General features: G+C 38.9%; 2 protein-coding genes across 19 annotated transcripts in view; one reads left to right on the forward strand and one right to left on the reverse strand.

Annotated features, from left to right (window-relative positions):
* CACNB2 (calcium voltage-gated channel auxiliary subunit beta 2) overlaps positions 1–9,381 on the forward strand; it is a 406,631-nt gene extending 397,250 nt beyond the window's left edge. For all 12 annotated transcript variants that reach the window (XM_005564746.5, XM_005564749.5, XM_005564747.5 and 9 more), the window contains 4 exons: positions 646–797; positions 2,366–2,461; positions 4,471–4,656; positions 5,505–9,381. In XM_005564746.5, coding sequence (XP_005564803.1) covers positions 646–797; positions 2,366–2,461; positions 4,471–4,656; positions 5,505–5,999 — 929 coding nt within the window. In that variant the 3' untranslated portion in view covers positions 6,000–9,381. The remainder of the gene's footprint in view (positions 1–645; positions 798–2,365; positions 2,462–4,470; positions 4,657–5,504) is intronic.
* A 2,402-nt stretch (positions 9,382–11,783) lies between these two features.
* The window catches only part of NSUN6 (NOP2/Sun RNA methyltransferase 6), a 110,497-nt gene continuing 106,220 nt past the window's right edge, over positions 11,784–16,060 (reverse strand). For 4 of the 7 annotated variants that reach the window (XM_065520390.1, XM_015455621.3, XM_015455620.3 and 1 more), the window contains 2 exons: positions 14,323–14,448; positions 11,784–12,365 (listed from right to left, as the gene is read on the reverse strand). In XM_065520390.1, coding sequence (XP_065376462.1) covers positions 12,153–12,365; positions 14,323–14,448 — 339 coding nt within the window. In that variant the 3' untranslated portion in view covers positions 11,784–12,152. Of the gene's footprint in view, positions 12,366–13,467; positions 13,584–14,322; positions 14,449–16,060 lie in introns of those variants that run through there. The other 3 variants (XM_074001154.1, XM_005564761.5, XR_001493322.3) reach the window with 2 other exon arrangements.

The following is a 16,060-nucleotide window of genomic DNA, read 5'->3' on the forward strand; positions in this document are numbered from 1 at the left end:
TTTGTGATAAGTTTCTACAAATTTTATACTTTAGATTTCTGTAGTGCTGCCTCTGAAAACTGCCCTTTTAAAGCGTGACTACTAAAGGGGTATTCCTCTGATTGGAAAATATGAGGTGTGTTTTTGGATAAGTTTGTTACTGGTGCCATTCATGTCTTTCCTGTTTGATTTTGTATTTCATCTTATTAATAAACATATCTAGACGGCATACAGATGACATGTAAACATAGATCAGCCCATGCACTGAAAGGAAAACTTGTCATGGTTGCTAGTGCAATGTGGTCTGCAATGAACACATGGAAGATAGCTCAAGGTTCTTATTTTACAGCAGTTTTATGAAATGATTTCATAGAGTGGAAGCACAAAGAATGTCAGCAGAGAGCTAAAAATTTCCACAATCCAAGTATTATACTAAAAGTAAATTCTGCAGCCGGTTGAGAGAAAAATTCCTTACATCCTAATGATGTGTGGAGAAAGAGCCCTTTCTAAGAGGATAAATTACTGTTGTAAACTTTTATCAATTCTGTTGCCTATAAGCATTAACATAATGGCTGACCTACTCACCTTTCTGTTGAAGAAACAGCATACCATTTTACTTTATCTTAAAAATACTGCACTTTAACTGAACCGTTTCACCCTTTACAGCGGAAGTTCAGAGTGAAATTGAAAGGATTTTTGAACTTGCAAGAACATTGCAATTGGTGGTCCTTGATGCAGATACGATTAATCATCCAGCTCAACTCAGTAAAACCTCCTTGGCCCCTATTATAGTATATGTAAAGATTTCTTCTCCTAAGGTAAGTAGGATTGCTACAGTTTTCTCTATAATCAAATTTTAGTAAAATGTATTTTATGTTCTGCTTTCTATAATTAGGCTATTGTAATAGCCTTTATGAGGTACAGAGAATTTGAAGAGACATGATGGTCAACAATTTTTAAATTGATATAAACAAGGCATGGTTAGTTTCATGGCTTAGAACAGCTGTTCTCAAAGTGTGGTCCATGGATCCCTGGAGGGTCTTGAGACACTTTTAGAGGGTCCATTTAATTAGTCAAAACTACTTCCGTGATAATACTAGGACACTATTTGACATTTTCACTGTTTTGACATTTGCAAGGCTGATGCAAAAGCAATGGTGGGTAAAACTGCTGGCATCTAAGCATGAATCAAGACTGTGGTATCAAAGTACCAGAAGTTCATGTATTCATCACCACTGTGCTTTCCCAGTTTAAGGGGGAAAAAAGCCAATTTCACTTACTGTCCTGATTAAGTAGTATAGTTTATTACTTTTATTAAATCTTGACTTTTAATATTCAGTGTAATAAAGTACACACAAAGCTCCTGCTGCATACCAAAAAGTGTCTGAAGGACAAGCACTGGTGTGATTGAGTTTTGAACTAAACTAGCCATGTTTTTCATGGAATGCCATTTTTATCTCCAACAACAACTGTCAGGCTATGCTTATTCAGACTTGGTGTAGCAGATATTTTCTTGGACAAAATAAGCCTGTCACTTCAAGGAGAACAGCATGTGTTGCCAATGATAAAACTCAAGCTTTCAGACAACAATCAGAATTTTAGAAAACTTGTATGCACCTCTGAGGACTTAGAAGCTTCCCAATAAAGATTTCTCTGATGAAATCAATGGTAATATTAATGAATATGATGTTTTAATACTGTATAATGAAATATGTCAACATTTGGAAGATCTGAAGTCAGTGAACCATTATTGTTTGTATGATCAATGAATAATGTTAATTTCAAGATAGACCAATGGAATGTCATGGAGTAAGAAAATTTCACTGCAGGTTTCAGATTCCACATAACAACGGAACTACCATTTGTTGAGTTTTAGTGTAGTATCAAAGAAGACTATACTAAATTGTTTCTCCTTTTCTCAATTACAAATCTGTAAGAGGTTGGATTTTCTTCACATATTTCAACCAAAACAAGACACTGCAGCAGGTTGACTGTAGAAGCAAACAGGAGACTGCAATTGTCTTCTATGAAGCCAGCTGTTAGATTTATAAAAAATGTAGCTATTTTTATAAAAAAAATTTTAACATGTAGCAGATTTATTGTGAATTTTTAAATGTTGTAATAGTTTTCCATTTTAGCTTCTTTAAAGAGGTTGTGAGACAAAATGTTTGAGATCTGCTAGCTTAGAAAAAAGAATGTGAGTGCTTAAAGCTTGCAACTGTGATTTACGTTAACATGTTAATTTTACAGATAATCTTATAGCTCCATCTATTACAAGCCCCTTGTGCTGTATATAAAAAGGCCCCAGAGAAAGGAGTCAATAATGTACCTTGTTCTTTACCTGGGTGTAGTTACTACTCTGTTAAAAACTCATTATCTTTTACAGGTTTTACAAAGGTTAATAAAATCTCGAGGGAAATCTCAAGCTAAACACCTCAACGTCCAGATGGTAGCAGCTGATAAACTGGCTCAGTGTCCTCCAGTAAGTTATCTCTATATACAGCATAATCCAGTTACAGAGATCAGACCTGGTTTTTTTTTTTTTTTTTTTTTTTTTTGAGACAAGGTCTTGCTCTGTTGCCCATGTTGGGAGTGCAGTGGTATGGTCTCAGCTCACTGCAGCCCTGAACTCCTGGGCTCAAGGGATCCTCTCGCTTCAGCCTTCCAAGCAGCTGAGACTATAGGTATAGGTGCATGCCTCCATGATCGGCTAACTTTTTTTTCCCCCCTATAGAGATCTTTGTCCTTCCCCCCTGCTAAATCTTCCTGTGTTGCCCAGTCTGGTCTAGAACTCCTGGCCTGAAGTGATCCTCCTGCCTTGGCCCTCCAAAGTGCTAGGATTACAGGCATGAGCCACCATGTCTGGCCAGAACTGGCATTATATTTTGAAAAAAACCGTCAAACACCTGTCACAGAAGAGAATCCTCATCACTTAAAGTGGTATTCATTCCAAAGTAAACTGTCCTCCCTCCTTCCATGATCATGTTCCTTCCATGATCATGTGTTTTGCGCACAAGTAATCCAAATGATGCTTATAGCTTACAAAAAGCTTCAGTACATCCTGCAGTAACTTCACGCTGTTAATATCTAACACAAGATCCTGGTTCCAAAAATTTGGCTTGTATGATGAGTCTATTTGGAGTTGGTATATTATTCATTTCTGATCATAGAGAGCAAGTTGTCTGCTCTTAGTAACTGAGACATATTTTCACATGGTCTTAAATCAATTTCTAAGGAATAAGTTAACTAGATTCTCACTTGTCGTCTATGCTTTACATACAATGCCTTGGGGCTATAGAGCTTTCCTAGGTTTAGTTTTGGAGGCAGGGTCTTGCTCTGTCGCCCAGGCAGGAGTGCAGTGGTGGCCTCTCGGTTCACTGTTGCAACCTCTGCCTCCCGGGCTCAAGTGATCCTCCCACCTCAGCCCTCCAAGTATCTAGGACTACAGGCACACGCCACCATGCCCTGCTAATTTTTGTATTTTTAGTAGAGATGGGACTTTGCCATGTTGCCCAGGCTGGTCTTAAACTCCTGACCTCAAGTGATCCGTTCACCTCAGCCTCCCAAAGTGCTGGGATTACAGGCATGAGCCACTGCGCCAGGCTTTTTTTTCAAGCATAGCTATTTCAGGCACTATGAATATTTGATTGCTTAATGTATGTTAAAATTTATAATAAACACTAAAAAATCTTTTGAAAAGTGACTTTTTTTCTTCTCAACTGTGAAGTTTGGACAACGTCAAATTATCAGTGGTTTTGGCTGCTTCTGCCAAATTTCACATCCTAATCTTACCTTATTAATTTCTAAATTCAGATTTCATAATCTTGGGCTGGGCATGGTGGCTCATACCTGTAATACCAGCACTTTGGGAGGCCAAGGCGGGCAAATCACTTGAGGCCAGGAGTTCAACACCAGCCTGGCCAACATGGCAAAACCCCATCTCTACTAAAAATACAAGAATTAGCCAGGCTTGGTGGTAGGCACCTGTAACCGCAGCTACTTGAGAGGCTGAGGCAGGAAAATCGCTTGAACCTGGGAGGCCAGGGTTGCACTGAACCAACATCAGGTCACTGCACTCCAGCCTGGGCAACAGAGTGAGACTCTTGTCTCAAAAAAAAAAAAAAAGAAAAGAAAAAAGATTTCATGATCTTGATGTCAAGAATAGGCTTCTATCCTATTCTGTTCAAATATATATACATCTCGTTTGTATCATAGTATCCATGCCTTTTTTCATTGCTGATAGACAACTTTTCTGTGCTGCCATGCCCTTAACAACTGTTACCTTTCTGGCCATTATTAGTTAAGCATTCAGTGCCCTAAACAATGATTTGAGGTAGTCAGACACTTGCTAACTAAATAAAAAAGGAGATAGTAGCAGCGCTTATAGAAGCAGGAGGAAGTACAAAGGGGTGCAGCTCATGAGCCCCTTCCTCCTCTTATGGAGGTGGGAAGGGGCTGCATCAATGTGGTCTGGAATGTCTGCCTCTGCAGGAGTTGTTCGATGTGATCTTGGATGAGAACCAGCTTGAGGATGCCTGTGAGCACCTTGCCGACTATCTGGAGGCCTACTGGAAGGCCACCCATCCTCCCAGCAGCAGCCTCCCCAACCCTCTCCTTAGCCGTACATTAGCCACTTCAAGTCTGCCTCTTAGCCCCACCCTAGCCTCTAATTCACAGGTAAGGGAAGTTTTTATATATATCTATATATACAATCTTCATAGGAAAAAAGGTAGCCTATGGTGACACCTCCAGGATCCAAGCCCAGTAGCCTGCTTGGGGCTTGTTCTAGTATATTAACTCAAAGCAAGTCCAGCATGAGCCATGTACCTGTAAGAAAAGCACCATTGACAGAACAAACATAGATTACAGAAACTTTCTACAGTAGAAACTTTCTACTTTAAACAGTAATATAGACTGTGGAAGCGGATCACCTGGATTCAAATCCTGGCTCCACCTCTTACCACTTGTGGGGCAGATAACCTGGGGCAAATTTCTTAACTGTTCTTACCTCAGGAATAATAATGGCAACCTGTCCATGAGGCTGCTGGAATTAGTAATCTCATGAGATGATCTTATAGGGCTATTGTATTAATGAGTTATTATATACAAACGGTCTAGAACAGTGCCTGTCCCATATTGTATCATTGTATCATATAAGGATTTGCTATTTTTAATATTATCACAGTCAAGCAGAGATAGTTAAGTTTACACCCCTGTATAGAAAAATCTCAGGGACCTGCATCTATATTTGAGCTGCAGGAGAATATATAAAAGAACACTTGCCCTGCCTTTTTTTCTTTTTTTTAAGGAAAAGGTTACCATGCACACTGTTCTAGGCACTTACAAAGTCCAGTTTAATACACTACAAGCCTTATAAATGCCACTGGATGTTACCAAAGGGATGAAGCTAGGTTAGACTTCATTTCGGATGCTTAAAAAGGACTCCACTTGAATGCGCTTGCTCTGGGACATGTTCTTTACACACTGACCTTGGTTAATGCCTGGTATGCTCCTTTTGCTGCCAGGGTTCTCAAGGTGATCAAAGGACTGATCGCTCCGCTCCTATCCGTTCTGCTTCCCAAGCTGAAGACGAACCCAGTGTGGAACCAGTCAAAAAATCCCAGCACCGCTCTTCCTCCTCAGCCCCACACCACAACCATCGCGGTGGGACAAGTCGCGGCCTCTCCAGGCAAGAGACATTTGACTCGGAAACCCAGGAGAGTCGAGACTCTGCCTACATAGAGCCAAAGGAAGATTATTCCCATGACCACGTGGACCACTATGCCTCACACCGTGACCACAACCACAGAGACGAGACCCACGGGAGCAGTGACCACAGACACCGGGAGTCTCGGCACCGTTCCCGAGACGTGGATCGAGAGCAGGACCACAATGAGTGCAACAAACAGCGCAGCCGTCATAAATCTAAGGATCGCTACTGTGAAAAGGATGGAGAAGTGATATCCAAAAAACGGAATGAGGCTGGGGAGTGGAACAGGGATGTTTACATCCGCCAATGACTTTTGCCCTTTTGTGTTTTTTTGTTTTTTTTTTTTGAAGTCTTGTATAACAGCATCCCCAAAACAAAGCCTTTGGGGTCTACACTGCAATCATATGTGATCTGTCTTGTAATATTTTGTATTGCTGTTGCTTAAATAGCAATAGCATGAATAGAGTATTAAGATACTTTTTCTTTTGTAAGTGCTACATAAATTGGCCTGGTATGGCTGCAGTCCTCCGGTTGTATACTGGACTCTTCAAAAACTGTTTTGGGTAGCTGCCACTTGAACAAAATCTGTTGCCACCCAGGTGATGTTGGTGTTTTAAGAAATGTAGTTGATGTATCCAACAAGCCAGAATCAGCACAGATAAAAAGTGGAATCTCTCGTTTCTCCAGATTTTTAATACGCAGGCACCTGATTTGCATATTCATTCATGGACCACTGTTTCTTGCTTGTACCTCTGGCTGACTAAATTTGGGGACAGATTCAGTCTTGCCTTACACAAAGGGGATCATAAAGTTAGAATCTATTTTCTATGTACTAGTACTGTGTACTGTATAGACAGTTTGTAAATGTTATTTCTGCAAACACCTTCTTATTATATTATATATATATATATATAAGTTTGATCACACTATTTTAGAGTCTTAATGCCAAGTCAGCAGATTTGCTTTATGAATTACAGGGACTAGAAATGCCCACATTCAGGAAATTTGTAATAACATTGTCTAGACACCTATCCTCATTCTAGTAGAAAGATTGTACATACTGTAAATATGTGTGATTGCTTGACTTGAAAAGGTTTGAATTCTGAATGTTATACCATCCTTGTAAGTTTGTAATTTTCACCATAAATTATGGTAAATATAAAACTCCAGAGGTTGTTCTACTCCATACAGTTCACACTGATTGTGACACATTCTTAGTAGCTAGTGTCTGTTCTAGTCACTGCACTGGAGTCTATGAGCCGGAACTCGCTATATGCACGTGTGTGTGTCCGTATGTAAGAGTGTGCACGAGTGACTGAATGGCTGAGATGAATTGAAATGCTGAAGACTAGTGAAGAAACTAAAGACTGATATCGAGCATTCTGCCCACCTGGCTCTGTATTTAATTGTGCTATATGTTGCTTTAATAACCCATTGAGCAGTCAGGGAATGTGAGTAAGCTTGCTGCCAAAGGTAACTAGGAAAGCATTCATCTGCTGCCTCCTTGTTTTTGCTCGTAGAGAGTAAAAATACAGGCAATTTTACTGTGAGTGTTTCACTGGAAATGTACAATCTTTGTGTGTTAGAGTATTTGTTTTAGTAAGAAATGTTTACACAGCTTGTGGAATTATTTCGTGGGAAAATAAATTTTTATAACTTCTCCCACTTCATTTTCTAACCTTGCCTATTGTTCCTGTTGTTTACCTCCCAGTTACCTACCATTCCTCCCCACCACCGACTCCAGCAGGTTCACTGTCTGTCAGAACCCAGAAGTGCTTCTTATAACCAAAGTTTCTGTTTTTCAGAAGTAATCAGGGCAACATGGGGTGACTTGAAGTGAATAAAATGTTTAGAATATTATCCTACATAAGACATCTACATGGAAGGGGAACCTTGAAGACATTATCTCCATGCCTCAATTACACTGCTGTAAGAAGCTTACAATGTCATCATGTTTAAGGCTAAGACCTTTTCCATGTCTCGTGTTTATTTTGTCCAGTTATAACTGGATGGTAAGACAGTATTAAGAGTGCAAGTACCTGGTACTTGAAGTTTGTCCCAATAAAATGCCTGTGTTTAACTGCCTAACTTCAGATCTACATATTCACTTATATAACAAAATAATCAGCCGGGCATGGTGGCTCATGCCTGTAATCACAGCTCTTTGGGAAGCCGAGGCAGGTGGATCACCTGAGGTCAGGAGTTCAAGATCAGCCTGGCCAATGTGGCGAAACCCCGTCTCTACCAAAAATACAAAAAATTAGCCAGGTATGGTGGTGCACACCTGTAATCCCAGCTACTCGGGAGGCTGAGGCAGGAGAATTGCTTGAACCCAAGAGGTGGAGGCTGCAGTGAGCCAAGATCGTGCCACTGTACTCCAGCCTGGGTGACAGAGTGAGACTCCATCTCAAAAAACAAACAAACCTAATCAGCAAAACTATAGTTATAAAATCAATTATTTTGCTTCCTTGATTATTCCAAGTTCTTGCCAAATATTCTTAGACTTTTATAAGTAAAACTGTTTTACATTTAACACCTTATTTCCTTATCCCCAAGAAAACTCAGTATTAAAAAATGATTAAGCTGGCATGGTGGAATGTACCTGTAGACCCAGTACTTGGGAGGCTGAGACAGGAGGATCCCTTGAGCCCAGGAGGTGGAGGTTGCAGTGAGCCGTGACTGTACCACTGCACTCTATCCTGGTGACAACCTGATGTCTAAAAAACGAAAATAAAAATTAGTTACATATATAATGTTTTATCAGCTTATATATGAAAAATTTCCCTCAATTTGTTAATTAGCTCTATACTGTTTACATGAATTTATTTTACCGAGTATAAAAACAGTAGTCATAATAAACTTGACAATTCTTACATTGTCCTACCAGTAGGAAACCATATTCTAATTAAAATTGCTTTTATAAAGTATTTCTGATAAAACTTTTGTCATGGTAAGAGATTCACAATTACTAGGTTCAATCCTTTACTATTTCATCCCAATTAATTATTTTGGAATATTTAAATTATTGAAACACAGCTAGTATTTATCTTACTTGCTGCTATCATTAATCCCTTTCAAAAAGTAGTGGTTAGAGTTGCCATCTTTTTAATTTTGTATCTAGATTCTTAGCTTGCACTTTACTGTGGAATGTATGAGTGCAAATTAGAATATTCCTCAAAAAACTAGCTTGAAGGATTTGACATAAGAGCATCTATATGTGAAAAACTGTATAGTGGACATATGTGTAAACTGTGTAGTAAATCTGTAAATGAGGAAATAATCCCAATGGTAATGCGATATTTACTGACCTGTGGAATGTATATAGTCTTTTCACACAACAAAGGCTTAATCTTAACCCACTCAGCTGTAGAACCATGATTTTTGTAGTCAACCTAGAAAATGCTGGAAATGTATTTAATAGTTTTTTTTTTTTTTTTTTTTTTTTTTTGGTCATACCCATTTCAGTCTTTCCTATGCTCTTTCTCTACTGCTCATTTAAGTTACTGTTACAAAAAGGTGCTGCTAAATGTAGGATGTCTTAGTCATGTTGTACGTTGGGACAATGCCACATTTTTAACATGGTCTGCTATGCATTCCTGTTCAACATTCACTGTCAGCTACACTGAACTGTCTAACAAACCTGGTTTAAAGTAATTCATATAAAACAAATAAAGAGCTGGCTTCTGCACTGTTTATTAGTAGTAGTATTAATTGCCATGTTAGAAATGATTCATGTAGTTGAGACTATATTAAATATTCAACACTTCCCATCTGTGGGGCATCTTTCTTGGGGCAATGTCAAACACTTTATGTTCCTTTAGTAATCTTCCTATTATGTCTGATTAAAAAAAAAAAAAAAAAAGATAGCTCCATGTAGAAACATTTTTTTTTTCAATGTGAGCTCTAGTAGAATAATCTGGGTCAGTTATGGGTTCTGGATCAAGTGTTTAATTTCTGCTACGCTGTACTTTTAACTATTTGTACTTAGATTCATTATTTAAACTAAAACATGACACAGGGTTTTGAAGTAAATGTACTCACTGTTGAACTTAAGTACTTTTTCTGTTTCATAGAAATGTTAATACTAAATATGTTAACATATATATTAATTTTCCCTCACATTTCCCTGATTTTTTCACCTTCCTCCTGCATTTTTTTCTTATATTGCTATGTCCCTTAAGTTTATGTGATTTTCCAATTTGCTTAAATTTTTGAAAGGAAGAAACCCACTGAAAATTAGCCACGTTCAAGGAAAAATTCCGAATAGTATTCTCTGTCCTGTTTCCAATATGTAAATATTTTTCTTCTATTTTCTGGCATTGGTTGTATTTTGACATTTTTTGGTATTAATCAAACATTTACACCAGTACAAGTTTGTTGCTAGGCTGATTTTCTGCCATTTTCATCCCAGCTTAGCAAATAAGGATGTGCAGCGAGCATTACAGAAAATGATTTTTGTAGAGTTTTTTAAAACACATTTAAAGTTTAAGGAGGTATGCTGAGCCCTAAAAAGATAAGTCGCACAGGAAAATTGTTTCTCTTTAGTCAAATGACATCTACTGGATATAAGGCAGAATGAGGGATGTAAAAGACACAGGTTTGCTTGAAATAATTTTTCTCTTAAACAATAAGCATCTATTGACTGCTCTGAAGCTGTGACTGAGAGAAAAGGCAGTACAGGGTCTCTGCCTGGAGGATGTTTCCTAGGTGTGAAGCTGGGGCTTAAGGGGCATGGATAGAAAATTTGAATGAGAGTGTCATAAGCCAGGAGAACATTAGATGTGGGTGCCAGGGGCACACAGAAGGGGAACAGTGCCTATCCAACCTCAGGGAAGGGTATTCAAGAAAGCCTTCTTTAAAGAAGAGGCCATCTATCGGTCTTACCTGATCTAAGAGACCTTGCAATCCTTATGGATACAATAAATAGTCATGAGAAATTCCTAAAGAAAACCTGTGAGGGGGGAAAAAAAATCAGACTATTAAGTAATTGTCCATTTCTTATGCCCAAGGCCTGATAACTTTTGGGCGATTTGAATAAAAGCTAACAAAACCGTATGATGGATTTAAACACCATGAGACAGCCTTAAAACTATGGCTGGGTACTAAGTGTTCTGATTGGTCTAAAAAGCCAATAGAAAAGCAAAATCCTAAGGCTGTAATGTTTTTTTAAAAGCTGGCTGGGTGCATGGCTAACATCTGTAATCCCAGTGCTTTAGAAGGCCAAGGCGGGGGGACTGCTTCAGGCCAGGAGTTCAAGACCAGCTTGGGTAACACAACAAGTTCCCATCTCTCTCAAAAAAAAAAAAAAAAAATTAGCCAAGCAAGGTAGCACACAACTGTGGGGGAGGCTGAGGCAGGAAGATTGCTTTAGCCCAGGAGCTTGAGGTTGCAGAGGGCTATGAAATCATGCCACTGCACTCCAGTCTGGGCGGCAGAGCAAGACCTTGTCTTTAAAAAGTAAAATTAAATTGAAAAGCAGTCACTTATTTTGGCCACTACAGTGGGATGCTTGGGTATTTTTGCAGTTCGAAGGATGATCTGCTTTTTGTCTGAGTTCAGATTTGATTGTGGTCTTTTTTTGTCTGAATCTATGATAGGTACAGCTGCCTTGTCTGATGCTGGTGTTACGTGAAATTGTTTATGTTCAACAGGAGAACACCAAGGCCCAGCTATAAGGGTCAGGCCAGGCTGCTTCCCAGCTGCCAGAGCTGGGTTTTTTTTAAATTTTCCTCTCACCAACCATTTTCTAATAACTTACATGTTTCAAACACATGATAAGTTACCCAAATTGTGGAACAATCTCATTTTCTAAATCTACAAAGAAAATATTCATTTTACTTTTTAAAATTATGAAAAACATTAAACAGACTATCATTTAGACGGTGATAGTCTTTAGACTATCACTTCACACTATCATTTAGAGGAAGTCCAGACTTCATTTGAAAGGGGGTTGACCTACTAAATAAGCAGAGAGTCAGGTAAAATACTTACCTCCATTATTGGCACATAGTCAATGTTTGATTTCCCATGCCCTGAATCCTTAAGAAACTACTATTTAGGAACCTGGGAACAAAAACCACTTTTCATAACCACATCAAATGCTGCTAATTTATTCCTTTTGTTAGATTCACTAATTTTTAACATTAAAAATGACTTGTATTCTTCACAAATTAAAACATTAGCTCGCAAATGAAAATATGCTCCAGACATATACAGGCATCTGTTTTTCTTTATACTCCAAATACATAAAGCAAAAATTTCTTTTAAAAACGGAAAATATAATCTCATACCACCCCCTACTTCCTCTGTGTCTCTGGATCCCTGGTAAAACAGCTGGCAGCCCTTTCTGTTTCCTTAGCAACTACGTCATCATTCAGTTGGCCTGACAACACTTTGGTATAAAAAAAAAAAAAGCACAGACAGCAAATGTTTGGAATTTTCATTTCTGAGCATCCATCCTCTCCTATGTGCTTTTGCATTTTATAAATTTTGCAATAAAAAAACCTATAGAGTCCTTATTAGCCAGACGCAACATGTCTTCTCTTCTGGCCTCTCTGAGAGAGTCCATGTCAGTGTCCGGTAATGGCACAGCCGATGGATCAAATCGCTGCAGCTGTTTCAATTGTTCACATGAGAGACCAGCTCCCCTCATTCCTTCTCCTCCAATGTGCGGTTCCTGTTTGGAGAAAGTGAATCAATATGGATGAACATCCCATAAATAGCAAGTATGCCTGCTACTATTTAAGTTAAAAGACAAATTGGGCTGTAACGACTACATCTTCCAAAAATAGCAAAATGAGTAAATGCGTTTCATTTTGGTGGAAAATACGTGCTGCTTTCCAGACAGTAAAGTGGGAAAGCAATACTATGCGTCACCTGATGAACAAATACCTATGATTACATGCTTATCAGGCACTGTGACATTACTAAAGGCCTGAGCTTCTTAGCTGGAAACAAGTAGACTCAAATTGCAGGTCTATCACATTTTAGCTGTATGACTAGGTAACATTAACCACATTTCCTCATCTATTAAACAAGGCTTAAGCAAAGAAGGTGGTATCACACCTGGCACATAGCAGGAACTCAGTAAATGGAACATTATTATCAATAAAGCAGAAGAGGCCAGGCACAGGGGCTCACACTTATAATCCCAGCACTTAGGGAGGCCGAGGCGGGCTGATCACCTGAAGTCAGGAGTTTGAGGCCAGCCTGGCCAACAAGGTGACGCCCTGTCTCTACCAAAAATACAAAAAACTAGCCAGGTGTGGTGGTGCACGCCTGTAATCCCAGTTACTCGGGAGGCTGAGGCACGAGAATTGCTTGAACCCGAGAGGCAGAGGTGGCAGTGAGCCAAGATCATGCCTGGGCGATCCAGCCTGGGCGACAGAGTGACACTCCATCTCAAAAAATAAAAAATGAAAGAAAAGAAAATAAAAGAGAAGGAAGGGAGCAGGGAGGGGGAAGGGAAGAAGAAAAAAAAAAAGAAAGCAACAGAAAAAACTCAGCTTTATTTAACATTTTCCAAAACTGAAAGGTGGTCTTCAGGCATCTAAGGTACCTCTCTCTGACCCATACCAGGTGAGTGAGAAAAGTTTCTAGAAAAACAAACATTAGAAAGGGATACATAATTTAAGGCTGTATTAATTAGTTTAGAGGAATCATAAGGCCTTGAGTGATACTTGCAAACTACTATAGATCTTGAAGAAGATCTATAATCCTAAGTCACCATCACAGACAATCATTTGCATGTTAATGAAGATAGGTTTTTAGATACATACTTAAGAAAACAGATCGTTTATTATCCCATGGAGGTCAGGGGAAAACTTCCCATCTCTTTTAGGTATATATTTTGAGTGTGTATGTTTCCAAGTGAATTCTGAAGTCTTCCTTTCATCTACAATGTAATTACCTTAATTTATGAGTCTAGAAACCATCTCTGAATTATCTATATTTATGTATTCCCATTACCTACTTCTGTATAGAAAGGTACTAAAGTTAGATGCTCAATGTATCTGAATGTATGTGAGCATTATTACAGATTTAAACTTAATCTCAAATATCCTGGGCTAAAAACTGAATCAAAAATACATTTCTAATAAAGACCATAACAGAAAGAGTTGTGTTAGGTAAAAGAAAGTATAAGAAAGCTTTTTAAATATTATACATTGTATATAATAAGCGATAATCCAGAAGCATGTTTTTCCCTTTCGGCTGGTCTTCTGATATCCCACAGTTATTAAAGCTCATTTGAGCTTTGATGTGACATGAGAGAAAATGCTCAACATTTTCCACATCAGAAAAATACGGCACTGGGAAAGAAGAAAAAAGTCTTTTTAGAAAAAAGGTGCCGAGTAACATGAATAGCTACAAGTGGAATAAACACATAACAAAAATACTCCCAAGCTCTGTGCCATTTTAACACAATGGCAAGGAACAAAGATGAGAAAAAACTTTGTCAGGACATGCAAATTATGGGCAGTCTAAAATGGATCTAATTAGGTAAGCATTCTTGTTTATTACAGTGTTCACTTTGGAAGTTTTACTTTTTTCTTCGTTAACACCCTGTGTTTACCACAGTGCTTCAGTTTCTGTGATTTATCTTATTACACAGAGAAAAATGAAATTAGTCCTACCTGGGGCTGAAGCTGAAGGCAAGGAAATTTTGTCAGGGCCCAGGCAACTTGTTCTTCATTTTCGGCCAGCGTTATAGTGCATGTGCTATAAACCAGCACACCCTCTGGCTTCAGCAGCTGAACTGCCTAAAGAAAACTGTGATTAGACCACACACAGCACAAAACCAAATAAACATCTGCATGAATTTCATAGCATAAGGTGTAATATCTTTCAAATGTTTGGGATAAATAAAATGATGTTCTATGTGACAAGGATTCCTTCTGTAATTAGAGTTTGCAAGAGCAATACTTGCAGACTAGACTAGGTGCATTTCATCATCTTGGAACTGTCATACTCCATATGGACCAAGACTTCCCCAAACACAATCATTCACCTTCATGCCTTCCGATACCATTTTTTATGCTGAAAACTCACAAATTTACATTTTTAGGCCAGACCTCCTTGTTAAATTCCCTACTTAAACATTCAGTTGGCTTCTTAACATTTCTTTTTCATTCTTATTTTTCTAAATAGAGATGAGGTCTCACTGTTGCCCAGGCTTGTCTTAAACTCCTGGGCTCAAGCAATCCTCCCACCTTGGCCTCCCAAAGCGCTGGGATTGCAGGTATGAGCCATAGGTCTGGCCCTTCTCAACATTTCTATAATCCTATCAAACTTGACATGTGCCAAAATGAACTCCTCCTTTCCCTCTGAAACCTACTGCAGGAGTCTTCCTATCTTTCCAGAATCTCACGTGCCAAACCTCAGATGATCGTTTATGCCTCTTTTTCTGACTCCCCCAACCATCAGCAAGTCCTATTGGCTCTACCTTCAAATTCTAGCCAGAATTTGGCCACTTCTCTCCACTTCCACTGCTATCATTGTGGTCCAAGCCTCTTTATCTTTTGCCTGGATTATTGCAACTGCCTCAACTTCATCAGCTTGCTTTATTCCCTGCCCTCCTGCAATCTAGTCTCAGTACAGCAGACAAAGCAGTCCTTTTAAGCTTGTCCCTTCTCAGCCCCAAGCCCCTCACATGTCCTCCATGATCACTTAGAGTCAAAGACAAAGTCCTTACAGAGGCCTTTGAGGCCAGACATAAACAAGTCTCCTGTTGCCTCTCTGGTCCTCCTCTTGTATACCTCTTACCCTGGCCCGTTCTACTTTGGCAACACTGACCTTCTGCTGTTTCTGGAACACACAAGGCACAGTGGCACCTCAGAATCTTTGCAGCAGTTGGGAAAGCTCTCTTAATTCTCTGCACTGCTTTCTCCTTATCTTTGCATGTATGTCACGTTCCCAGGCACTCTGTAAATTTTCAACTATTCCAATCCAACACTCCTATCCCCAATTCCTTTGGCTTGCTCCATAGGCCATTGCATTATTGCCTTCTAATATACTAAAAAACTCATTTATTTCCTCTCCTAGTTAGAACAGAAACCTCGTGAATAAGGGCATGGAATGTTGTCTACTTTCTCAATACTGTACCGTCAATGTCTAGAATAGCATCTTACACACAGTAGGTGCTCTATGAGTATTTGTTGAATAGATGAATCAGGAGATAAGGTGCTATGCTAAAATAGATTTGTCTCAAATACCTAAAGTTCAACTTTTCAAGCTCCTGATTTTTAAAATTTTAAAGGAAATCTTTAAAAATAGAGTGTACACACTTGTGCTTTTTAAATCAGAGTATGCTGATCAAAATTTAAACTTTGTTACTATGTGCCAGTTACTGTGTTAAACACTGTACATGAATTT

This window comes from Macaca fascicularis, chromosome 9 (assembly GCF_037993035.2).
Source record: "Macaca fascicularis isolate 582-1 chromosome 9, T2T-MFA8v1.1".
NCBI classification, from domain to species: Eukaryota; Metazoa; Chordata; class Mammalia; order Primates; family Cercopithecidae; genus Macaca; species Macaca fascicularis.